This window comes from Ipomoea nil, unplaced genomic scaffold (assembly GCF_001879475.1).
Source record: "Ipomoea nil cultivar Tokyo-kokei standard unplaced genomic scaffold, Asagao_1.1 scaffold0804, whole genome shotgun sequence".
In the NCBI taxonomy this organism is placed as follows: Eukaryota; Viridiplantae; Streptophyta; class Magnoliopsida; order Solanales; family Convolvulaceae; genus Ipomoea; species Ipomoea nil.
The window spans coordinates 3,223,413-3,236,200 of NW_017617232.1; the positions used below are offsets into that span (position 1 = coordinate 3,223,413).

General features: G+C 54.3%; 1 protein-coding gene across 1 annotated transcript; it reads left to right on the top strand.

Moving 5' to 3' along the window:
• The first annotated feature begins 4,067 nt into the window (after positions 1-4,067).
• LOC109177291 lies at positions 4,068-6,302 on the top strand. Its single transcript, XM_019326603.1, has 3 exons — positions 4,068-5,168; positions 5,610-5,840; positions 6,111-6,302. Exons 1-3 carry the CDS (start codon positions 4,068-4,070, stop codon positions 6,300-6,302), a joined length of 1,524 nt encoding a protein of 507 aa, XP_019182148.1.
• The last annotated feature ends 6,486 nt before the right edge of the window (positions 6,303-12,788 follow it).

Sequence of the window (12,788 nt, forward strand, 5' to 3'; positions counted from 1 at the left end):
TTTATTGATAATGAATAATTTTTTTTGAATAAAAACATTGTAGACACATAATTCTAAATTAAAGAAATGCATATGATGGGGTGAGAACCCCGGCCCGAGAAAAGAGGCCCAGAAAGAATGCATGGGCCGAGTCCAGGACTCGGCCCAGATCCAAAGAGGGAGGCCCAGTTCAGAAACCGGAAGGGCGGCCCAATGCCAAACGGGGACAAGGAGTCGGCCCAGGCCCGATCTAGGAGAGGACTCGGTCCAGAGAGCCGTTGAGGGAGCCTTCAACGCAGTTAAGACAGGGAGCCGTTGAGGCATTAAAGGCCGGGCTCGGTCCGCCAGTTACTAGCCAAAGAGAGCCGTTGGCAGATTCCGTAACGTCGCCCAACAGCTCGGCACATTGAATGTAATCTTTAAGTCGGCCATCATAAGCCTTTAAGTCAGTAGAGGAGGAGCCACTATAAAGAGGGCTCCTCCGCCCTTGTATGAGGCAGATTTCAAGGACCCGGAGAGGGAATAGACAAGTACTGTTAAGCATCATATTCTACTAAGACTCAAACCCTTTTGTGAAAGGTGTATCCACCAGCTATAGGTTGTGTTGGACCTCCTTGGGCCCGAAAACCCAAAAACCATCACTGGCGCCGTCTGTGGGGATCGAAACGAAGAGTCACGTGTCCACTTGGGTGAGGCGAGTCCGAGAAACAATAGTTGAATCAGGCCAACTCCAGACATGGCTGGAAGCGGGAACAGTCGAGCCGTCAAGACAACGGACGGGAGGCCGACTTGAGAAACCAGCTGAATAGAAGAAATGCCCGAAGCCATGAAAACGAGACGACACCGCCGCCGACGCCGCTGAGAAACCCACAATTACCTCAAGTACAGCTCACCCCGGAGCAGTTGCGCGCAATCGGACGCGCCTGCGCGGAAGCGAGCTTAGGAGCGAGAGAACAGTCCATCACTCGCCAATTGCAACGCGAGTTGCAACCGCCTCAGAGGCCAGACAATCTGCAATTAAGCCGACGGGCTGAAAGCCAGCCGGTGCAGTCCGTTCATTCCCGGCTAGGACCCAGCGTCGGACGTCGGTTGGCAAGAGAGCGATTAGGCCGGAGGGAGCCCAGTCGTGCCCCGTTAGTCGTCCGCGACCGACAAGCTGCACGAGAAAAGAGCCGAACCAAAAGGGCCAGGACTGAGATTCGCCGCGTGGAGCAACCTCCTCGCAACCCTGCCCAACCGGCTGAGTCTGAAGTCGGCGAAAGCACGGAATCCACGGGGAATCGGACCCGGGAAAGGGTCGAAGTGGCCAACCTAGTACAAGAGGTACGAAATCTAAGAGAACGGATGGAGGGAAAAGCCAAATCCCCGGGGCGTACGTTGCTAACCGCCTTGCCCTTCTCGGACGAGGTCATGGCCTTCAAGATACCGGGCGACTTTAAGTTCCCGGAGCAAGCCACATTTGACGGATCAGGCGACCCGCGAGAACACCTGTTGAGTTACCAAGCTAAGATGCAAGTCCTAGGAGTGCGGGATCCGGTCATGTGCCGTGCCTTCTTACCTACGCTGAAGGGGCCCGCCCAAAGATGGCTTGTAAGTCAGCCCTCGGGGTCGATCCACAGCTTCGAAGAACTGGCAGACCGCTTCATGAGCCACTATGCCGCTAACATCAAGCCACAGAAGGATCTGACGCACTTAGGCGACATCCATCAGGATGAAGGCGAGTCCTTGAAAGCCTATCTTGCTCGCTGGCAGAAGGAGATCCAGTCGATAGAAGAGGTGGAGGACCAAACAGCGCTCACCTTCTTCATTGAATCTTTGCGATCCGGACAGCTGTATCGAGATCTAAGGGACAACCGCCCGGCGACATACGCGGAGGCTGTCCAGATGGCCAATAGGAGGGCCAACACAGAGCAGGCCATGAAGCATAAACGGCAGCGCGAGGTCGGTGGGTCCGCCAGTGGAAAAAGGACGCGGGTGGAAATGAGAGAAAGGCGTTCGGATGCCGCCCGGCGACCCGAGGTCAGGCGACCGTATGACCGACCCGTCATTCGCACCTATCGACCGGTTCCAGAGCGACCAGTTCGCGAAGTACAGGCGGTCGCCCCGCCTCCGCCTCCGCCGAGGGACGACCGAGCAGCGGACGAGGATACGGGTAAGACTTCTAAATATTGTCGCTATCACAAATCTTATACTCACAGCACAGAAGAATGCTACTATCTAAAGAAGATTATGGAGGGGATCATCCAGCAAGGGACACCGCCCCCTAACCAATGGAAGCGAAGGTCGACCGGTCGAGGAGGTGAGGGACCCGTCGCCGACTCAGAAAACAGCCGAGGCAAGCAGCCGGCTTCCGAAGAGGACGAAGCCCAATGGCGCCAGAAGCCGGTCATTAACATGATAGTCGGTGGGCCAGAAGGCGGCGATTCCGCGAACACCCGAAAAGCCTGGGCTCGGCAGCTATATGTCGGAACAGTCTATGGTCGAGAAGAGAGCTCCAAAAAGACATGTCGGGAGCCCATCGTGTTCACCGATAAAGACCTGCCATCTGGGGAAACCCCGCATCGAGACGCGTTGGTCATCGCCATGGACATCAACGGTGTGGTCGTTCGCCGAATCCTGGTCGACACCGGGAGCAGCGTTAACGTACTGTACCTGGAGACCTTTACCAAGATGGGGCTGACCCGAGAACAGCTCAGGCCCGTGAACACCCCTCTCGCCGGTTTCACCGGGGACTCGGTGGAGGCGGAAGGGTCCATCACTCTTCCTGTGGAAATCGGCAGCTATCTGAACGTGCAGCAGTTGAGCATGAAGTTCATCGTGGTCGATCTAGCCTGCTCACACAACGCCATACTCGGCCGCCCGGGTTTGGAAGACCTCGGGGCTCTGATCTCAATCGAACATTTGTGCCTGAAATTCCGCACGCCGAACGGAATAGGAACGGTGCGTTGTGACCGCAAGGTCGCCCGCGACTGCTATCTGCAGGCATGTAGAGGTATGGGCAAGCGTGGGATGCAGGTCCATGAGATCACCGAGAGGCCCCCTAAGAAAACAGTGATACCACGCCCGGAGCCGGCCGTCGAGCTAGAGGAAGTTGAAGTGGACCCAGCGCAGCCAAGCAGGCGAGTGAGAATCGGAGTCGGCCTTTCGGAGAAGCTAAAGGGGGAAATCACAAGAGTACTCCAAGAGCACCGGCTGGTCTTCGCCTGGGGCCCAGAAGATATGCCCGGCGTAGATCGATCGGTCATATCGCATCGACTCGCCGTAGACCCGGAGCACCGGCCGGTCGTGCAAAAGAAACGATATTTGGCAAACGATCGGAGGGAGTTTGTGAAGAAAGAAGTCAGCACGCTGTTAGCAGCCGGACACGTCCGTGAGGTCAAGTACCCGGAATGGTTGGCTAACGTGGTCCTTGTGCCCAAGCCCCCGACGTGGCGAATGTGTGTAGACTACACAGATCTTAACAAAGCGTGCCCAAAGGATCCGTTTCCTCTGCCCCGAATCGACCAGCTAGTCGACGAGACGGCCGGGTCGGCGTTGCTCAGTTTTATGGATGCCTTCAGAGGGTACCATCAAATATTCATACACCCGGCAGACGAGGAGAAGACCGCCTTCCTAACTCCGGATGGAGTGTATTGCTATCGAGTCATGCCATTCGGACTCAAAAATGCCGGGGCCACGTACACCCGAATGGTCGCCCGGTTATTCCACCATCTGCTAGGAAAGTCGATGGCCGCGTACGTCGACGACATGCTCGTCAAGAGTCGAGAGGAGGACAAGCACGCGGAGGATTTAGCCGACTGCTTTAAAGTAATGATAAAGTATAACCTCCGACTGAACCCCAAGAAGTGTGCGTTCGCCGTCCAGGGCGGTAAGTTCTTGGGCTACATGGTCACCAAACGAGGCATTGAGCCTAACCCAGAGAAAGTACGAGCCATCCTCGACATGCAGCCTCCCACTACTATCAAGGACCTACAACGCTTAACCGGACGACTGGCCGCTCTCAGCCGTTTTCTGAGCAAATCGGCGGATAAGACTGTGCCTTTCTTCGAAGCCATGAAGAAGAAAGAGGGATTCGCTTGGACTGCCGAATGCCAACAATCGTTCGAGGAATTAAAACGGTATCTGTCGACTCCCCCAGTACTGTCTACCCCCAGGAGGGCGAGCCCTTACTGTTGTACCTCGCCGCCTCGGCCAAAGCGGTAAGTTCGGTGCTGGTTCGAGAGGAGGAACGAGTCCAGCACCCGGTTTACTATGTAAGCCGCTCACTGAAAGCTGCCGAGACACGGTACACTGCCCTGGAAAAGATCGTGTATGCCTTGGTGGTCACCGTTCGCAAGTTGGCGCCTTATTTCCAAGCCCATACCGTCCGGGTCCTGACGGATCAACCACTCGGGAATGTACTACGGAACCCCATGTCTTCCGGCCGGCTAGTGAAGTGGGCCGTCGAGCTGACACAATACGGGATCGAATACCAACCCAGGCCCTCCATCAAAGGCCAAGCTTTGGCCGACTTCCTGGTCGAGTGTACGGCGAGCGAGGAGGAGAAGGAAAGTGCCTCGGAAAGCACCCCGGGCGAGTGGTGGGAGATGCATGCGGACGGAGCATCAAGTCGACAGCACTGCGGAGGCGGCGTTGTGCTCATCACCCCGGAGGGATTTCGGCTGTATTACGCCCTAAGGTACTTGTTCCCTGCATCAAATAACGAGGCCGAGTACGAAGCAGTATTGAATGGCCTCCGACTCGCCAAGGGTCTAGGAATCGAACGGCTACGAGTCAAAACCGACTCCCGACTAGTAGTTGGGCAGATCTCGGGTACGTGCGAAGCTAAGAACGCGAGGATGGCGTTGTACAAAGAATGTGCCAACAAGATGTTGAAGGGGTTCGAAGCTTATGAAATAGAATACATATCCCGGGCGGACAACGTAGAGGCCGACATCTTGTCTAAAATCGCCCTGGAAGGGGTGCCGGACCGCTTAATAAAGATTTGCCAGAAGGAGGAGCTAAGTCGGCCGAGCGTCGAAGAGGCGCCGCTAGATGTCCAGCAAGTAAGCATCGAAGGGTGGAATCGAGAGAAAAACCCGGAGATGTTCTGGATAGATGACATCCGGCGATTCAAGGAAACGGGCGAGTTGCCAGCTGACCCATCAGTCGCCGCAAGGGTTCGGCGGAAAGCTCCCTCTTTCCGGATCGTAGACGGAGACCTATATAAACAGTCGTTCGGAGGACCCTTGTTGAAATGCCTACTTAAGCCTGAGGCCGAGAAGGTAATGGATGAAGCCCACAGAGGCATTTGCGCTGCGCACCAGGGTGCTCACACGCTCGCCCGAAAATTGGTCGTTCAAGGGTATTACTGGCCGACCATGATGCGAGATTGTGTCGAACGGATGTCCAAATGCGGCGTTTGTCAGGCATTCGCCAGGAAAGACACTCGGCCAGCCACCTTCTATACACCGGTCACCACTGCCATTCCCTTCGCCAAGTGGGGAATAGACCTGTTGGGACCATTACCCGTCGCCCCGGGAGGATTGAAGTTTTGCGTCGTGGCCATCGATTACTTCACCAAGTGGGTCGAGGCGGAACCCCTGACCACCATCACCGAGTACCAGTGTCGACGTTTTCTGTGGAAAAAGGTGATCTGTCGCTACGGTTTGCCCGAGCACATCGTCAGCGATAACGGGCGACAGTTTGATTGCCAGGCATTCGCCGAATTCTGCCACCGACACGGTATCAAGCATACCAAGGTATCGGTGGCCTACCCCCAGGCAAATGGACAGGTGGAGAATGTGAACCGAACCCTGGTCGATGGGATCCGGAAGAAACTCGAGGACGTCCGAGGAAACTGGGCGGACGAGCTTGATCGAGTCCTCTGGGCCTATCGCACTACCCAGCGGCGAGCGACGGGAGAGAGTCCGTTCTCACTCGCATACGGCTTTGAGGCCAAGGTTCCCGTCGAAGTGGTCGAACCCACCCATCGGGTTCGCACCTACTCGGACGCAACAAATGAGGAGAGCCTGCGGATTGAGAAAAATTTTCTAGAAGAAAGAAGGGAAGCCGCGAGTGCGCGAATGGCTGAGTACCAGCAGGCAGTGAAAAGATACCGCGACCGCAGAACTCGCCCGCGAACCTTCCAGGTTGGCGACCTAGTGCTGCGGGATCGACAAGCCAGCCAGCCCACCGAAGGAGGCAAGCTCGCGGTCAAGTGGGAAGGACCGTACCGCATCGCGACCGTAGTTCAGGCCGGAACTTACAAGTTAGAAACCATGGAAGGCAAGCTTATAGACCGTATATGGAATGCAGCACATTTGAAAAGGTTTTATCAGTAGCCCATGATAGGCCATGTACGAACTCGAGGACTCCAAGAAATCTGAATAAAAGTGCGTGGGTTGCAGTCAATCGTCCCCAGAGACTCGGCAAATATATATAGAAACAACGGGGCACTGACCCTAAACCGTTTCTGAGAACAGAAAAAGCCTAGAGGAGTCGCCTCGACTGAGGGACTCGGCGAGAGAAAGATAGGAAACAAGGGCCCAGACCCTTAGACGTTTCCGTGAAAAAGCCAAAAGGAGTCGCCTCGACTGAGAGACTCGGCAAATATATATAGAAACAACGGGGCACTGACCCTAAACCGTTTCTGAGAACAGAAAAAGCCTAGAGGAGTCGCCTCGACTGAGGGACTCGGCGAGAGAAAGATAGGAAACAAGGGCCCAGACCCTTAGACGTTTCCGTGAAAAAGCCAAAAGGAGTCGCCTCGACTGAGAGACTCGGCAAATATATATAGAAACAACGGGGCACTGACCCTAAACCGTTTCTGAGAACAGAAAAAGCCTAGAGGAGTCGCCTCGACTGAGGGACTCGGCGAGAGAAAGATAGGAAACAAGGGCCCAGACCCCTAGACGTTTCCGTGAAAAAGCCAAAAGGAGTCGCCTCGACTGAGGGACTCGGCAAGTATATATAAGAAACAACGGGGCACTGACCCTAAACTGTTTCTGAGAACAGGAAAAGCCTAAAGGAGTCGCCTCGACTGAGGGACTCGGCGAGAGAAAGAGGGGAAGCAAGGGGCCAGACCCTTAGTCGCTTCCAAGAGAAAAAGCTGAAAGGAGTCGCCTCGACTGAGGGACTCGGCGAGAAAGAGCTGGGAGACAAGAGCCCAGGCCCTTAGTCGTTTCTCGGAAGAAGCATGAAAGAGTCGCCTTGACTGAGGAGCTCGGCGAGGAAAAAGCAAAGTTCGAAGCCTTAGAAGAATGCCAATATTAAAAGAGCCCAAGGACAAAATTCCGTGAAAAGAGATGGAAAAACTGTTTCTTTATTAAAATACGGCCGATAAGGAGGCCAGCCCTTACAAAAAGAGGGTCTATCCTAAAAAGACCCTAGTTTACAGTGGAGGGGGTATCGACGGCGACCCCTTCAACTTGCGCCCCCGCCGATGGTCCAGCAAGGGGAGCAGAGGAAGGGTCCTCCGCCTGAGGAAGGGACTCGGGAAGCTCTGGAGGCGTCGCCGCAGGAAGAGTCGCCGGGTCAGTAGGCGCAGTCGGCCCATCAGCGTCCAGCACCGGCTTGAGGCCCCAGCTCTCGGGAGTGAACGAGGGATTGCGGGCCAACAAGGTGGCGTGAATCTCCATCTGCGCCTCGCGGAAGCCGAGGCGGTAATCTCGCTCGCCCAGGTCGAGGAGGAAGTCATCGCCCTCCGGGGTCGCCAGCCACTCCTTGGCCACCTCTTTCCTTCGAGCTGCCACCGCCGCCTGCACATCCGCCTCGAAGGCCGCTGACTTCTTATAATCTGCGATGGAAGTCGCGGCGATCGTGGCCACCTTGCCCTTCTCCTCCTCCCATTGACGGGTGACCCTCAGCAGCTCGGCGTTGTGCACCTCCACCATCTTGAGTTGCTTCGCCTGCTCTTCCAGAAGAGCTTCCTCTGTCTGGCGCTGCTTGGCGGTCATGGCCCGCATATCGTTCCTGAAGCCCTGGAACCGATTGCCCAGTTCCATCTGGAGGGCGAGGTCCTGCACACCAAACTATCAGTCAAACGGAAAAGGAAAAAGAAAGCGAACAGAAGGGAAAACTGACTGGTTGACACTTACACGATACGACTGCCGGAGCAAAGCCTCGATGATGAACCCGTCGCCAAGAGCACGGGTCGACTCCACATCCTTTGGCAAAAAGACATCCTTGCACCACTTGCGAACGGAGGTGTTGCCCATCCAGATTTGGGCGTCTTCGTCCACCTCGTGGCACAGCCTGATCCTCTTTGGAGCCGGCCCCTCCGTAGGCTCAGCAGGCCGCTTAGAACTCGGACTCTCAGTAGAGGGAGGAGGCGGCTGCCGACTGGGCGATACCACGGGCGAAGGTGTGAGGTCGACCACGTTGTGGGAAGATGCAGGAGTCGGCCGGACCGCCGGCGATGGCTGAGATGAGGACGCAGCGGCCGTACCCGTGGAGCGTTGCGTCAGACGACGCCTCATCTTTTCCGCTCTATTTGCCATCTCAGGAGTCGGTGCGATTGCTTCGCCGGAGCTGGAGGTATCGGAGTCGTACGAACCTGTAAAAGAAATACGATCACTTGTGAGTGCTCCCGTAGAAAACAAAAAGCAAGACGAGAAGGAAGAGGAAAGAGACGCTACCTATGGTGGCGGCGCCCTCCGGCAGAAGGCCATGCTTGGCCATGGCCCGGACTCGAGACCAGTACTTAACGGAGTACGGCCCGAAGCCCTTCAAGAAGTCGCCGCCCATGACAGCATCCTCCGTAAAGACGACGCGCCGAGAGCAGGGCTTGAAGAGAGTCGCCGGCCAAAGGGTCGGAAAGGTGAAGGAAGAGGAGCGAGGTCGGACGAAGAAATAAAGGGGCTTCCACTCTTTTATCGAGTCGGACAACCCCTCGAAAAGTTGTCGCCCTGGACAGGCGGCGACTTGGATAAAGCCGGGCGAGTGAGAGCCGACCTTGTTCACGGTAAAGAGGTACCGGAATAGGTCCAAATCTGGCTCGCACTTCCACCAATGGCAGAGATTGATGAAGCTGGTCAGGAGTCGGTGAGAATTAGGCACTAACTGGCCCGGGACCAAGTTATAATGCCGAAAGAGAAGCGAAAGAAATGGGTGTGGGGGCACTCGGAAGCCGAATGCAACCGAGTGCAAATGGATACCCACAAAACCCTCCGGCGGGTCGTGGATAGGCCGGCCCTCCGCCGCGACGACCATGGCCGAAGGGCCAAGCAGAAAGCGGGCCATATCCAGGTCCGCCGCTGTGGCCGACGATGGAAGACCGGACGGCCGAACAACCGAGTCAAACTTGCCTCGCGGCCGCACAACGCCGCCCGGCAAAGCCGCCACCGTAGTTAACGGGGCTGGGCTCATCGGAGTGGCCGCCCCAGAAGAAGAAGGGGCTAAGAGGGAAGAGGAAGACACCGCCTGGAAGTCCGCCGGCATTTCCAGGCGGCGGACGACGGAAGAAGAAGAAGAGGACGACGGAGAAGTCCCCGCCGGGTTGTCAAAGGACGGCCCGCGGGAGGAAGAAGAAGAATGAGAAGAGGAAGACATTACTTACAGATTGGAGTTGAGGCGGAGAAGACGATGACAGAGCAGAAGCTTGGTGGGAGAATTGAAGAAGAAGAATGGAAGGAAAAAGCCTTTTAAAGGGAGAAAGAAGTCCAAGAGGCCGCCACGCGGCATCTCCGTAATGGAGGAATCGGAGGCGATAAGACGTCGAAGGGACGCCGCATTTAATGCCTCGATGGGCGGAACGACGGTTCAGGCCTAGGGCTAGCCTGCAAGCGGCGCGTCTACCCTAGGCCAAGGCTGAGTGATGATGACCCGGCCTGTCAGGCCAAGAGCCCATCAAGGCAAAAGGCTATGGGGGCCCATCCAGATCACGCTAGAAGTTTCTAGAAGTGACTCGGCCGGGTCCGGCCAAATAAAGAGGCCCGGACAAGCTTCAGGCTGCAAGATCGGCCGACAAAATTTGCCGAGTCCCCCACCCACGGGACTTAGTCGGACAGAGTTTACAAGTCGGTCATAACGGCCAAGAGCCGGCCAAAGGAACACGCAAAACCGGGGACTGAAAAGTAAAAACGAGATTTTATTCCATAAAGACAGGGGTACAAGGCCGAGGACTCGGCTATAGGCATTACACAGAAAAGACAGGCCTAGGGCTTAACTTCCTCCTCCTCCGCGTGACGCACCGGCTCCGGACCCTCCAAATAGTAGTGGGGGCGGAAAGGCAGCGGACTCGGCTCAGGCTCGGGCTCGGGCAGTTCATCCAGATACACAGCAGGCTTCCCATCTACGACCATCTGCAGGGGCCTCTCCAGAGCACTCGGCGACATGGCCACGCCAAAAAGCGGAGGAGCCTCCCAGTCTAGATCCCCCTCTGGCTCTGGATCTTCTACCATGGGCACCATCTCGTCCTCCTCCGGTTCCACGACCATCGGATCAAGCATGTCAGGAGGCACCACGATGGGATCAGAAGCGGAGTCGCCCACCAGGTACCCTCCGCTAGCCGCCCTCTTCCGCCGGAGCTCCTCCTGCCGGGCATGCTCCTTATTACGGATGGACCAACGACGATCACCGTCCCTGAAACTCATAGCTTGAGGTTTTTTGAGGTGTAAAATGGTGAGAAAGCACAGAGCTACCAAAAGCCCTTATATAGAACCTCGAGAGAGCAACGACCGAGGCGCAAATCACGGAGGGAATCGTAACTGACATAACTGAGCCGGATTGGATGGGCAGCGTGAATCTCTGTCAGAGACTAATCCCATCCAATTAGCTCGGGAAGGGTGAAGATTCGCACGCTAAACTGGAAAAAGCCTGGCTCGGCCCTGGCAAGTGAGATTTACAGGTGTCAAGCGGAAGGAGGACTCGACATCGCAGCCGACTCCTCGACAATTGAGACGGACGGGTGCACTAAATATACTGAAAAAAGATGAAAACTGAAGGCCGGAAATATTTTATTATAAAATAAAGAAGGTGCAGGTTACAAGGAGCTTATTACAGAGTAAGCGAGTGCTCCTAACAGAACTACCCCTAAGAATCCGGCCGACCCCAGTTCACAAAGATCACTCACTCGGCGAGGAGGAGCCGCTTCCAAAGAACCCTTCCGATGGCCCAGGAGAGGGTGGGCAAAGCGAGTCCCAGAACGCCGGCATGAGTGGCGGCACAACCAGCTCTTCATCGTCCGGGTACATCTCTTGATAACGAGCGAAGTCTTCCTCGTTCATTAGCCCGGTAACCGGACCGTCCAAGTCATCCAGAGGAATAGAAAAGGTCATACGAAAGGTCAGCTGCTCTGGGACAGGCACGTCAACAACGGTCCCGCCTGGGGAAGTTACTCGAGCAGACCCGGAGGAGGAGAAGGGCGAGAAGCGGAGCGACTTCACGACGAGCAGGAGTCGGCGGATGAAGAGCCATAGAGGCAGCGCCAGCAGGTGATCTCTGTGGAGTCGGACGGGAAGCCTTCCTTTAGGCTCCCTCTCAGGCCGAGTCCGTTTCAAAGGCAAAGGGCGCCGGGGCGACCCAAAATCAATCTGCTTCCCTTTCAGTGGTGAGCGACCCATGAGGAATTAGTAAGTTAAGAAAAGAACGGCCAAGGTCATTTATAGTGTCAGGCCAGCCGAGGAGATCAGAACGGTCCCGCGAGATCCGGGAGATAGCGAATAATCTGGGCCAATCCTGAGTCATTCAAGGCACGGATTCGGTGAGCAGGAGATGGTTGCTACTTTTCCAAACCCAGGTTGGTGGACCGGGTATGGAAAAGTGAGGGACTAGTTGATGGGGTGAGAACCCCGGCCCAAGAAAAGAGGCCCAGAAAGAATGCATGGGCCGAGTCCAGGACTCGGCCCAGATCCAAAGAGGGAGGCCCAGTTCAGAACCGGAAGGGCGGCCCAATGCCAAACGGGGACAGGAGTCGGCCCAGGCCCGATCTAGGAGAGGACTCGGTCCAGAGAGCCGTTGAGGGAGCCTTCAACGCAGTTAAGACAAGGAGCCGTTGAGGCATTAAAGGCCGGGCTCGGTCCGCCAGTTACTAGCCAAAGAGAGCCGTTGGCAGATTCCGTAACGTCGCCCAACAGCTCGGCACATTGAATGTAATCTTTAAGTCGGCCATCATAAGCCTTTAAGTCAGTAGAGGAGGAGCCACTATAAAGAGGGCTCCTCCCCTTGTATGAGGCAGATTTCAAGACCGGAGAGGGAATAGACAAGTACTGTTAAGCATCATATTTACTAAGACTCAAACCCTTTTGTGAAAGGTGTATCCACCAGCTATAGGTTGTGTTGGACCTCCTTGGGCCCGAAAACCCAAAAACCATCAGCATATGTATTATTTTTTTTGTTGTAGCTACTAAATTATTATTTAATTTAATAAAATTAATATAGTACTAATTATGCAACTTTGATTGAGATGAGGTTCGACTTAAAACCTTTTTTTTTATTGAAATCAATGAGTAAGTTAAGGTTTAACTAACAGAAATTAACGGAAAATATAATATTTAACGGAAAAGTTAACGGAAAATTATAAAATTAAGGATAAATTAGTAAATCTCAAAGAAAATTAAATCAAATCAATCTGAGCCATTCATTTGATTAAAAAATCATCAATCTGAGCCATTCATTTGATTAACAAATTTGACCGCCATTTTTTCTACCCATTATAGGTCTAACTCTCTTGGGCTTTATTAGTATATATATATATATATATATTATATATATATATATATATAATATATATATATATATATATATATATATATATATATATATATATATATATATAATATATATATATAGTAGATATTAAATAATAATTTAGTAGCTACAATAAAAAA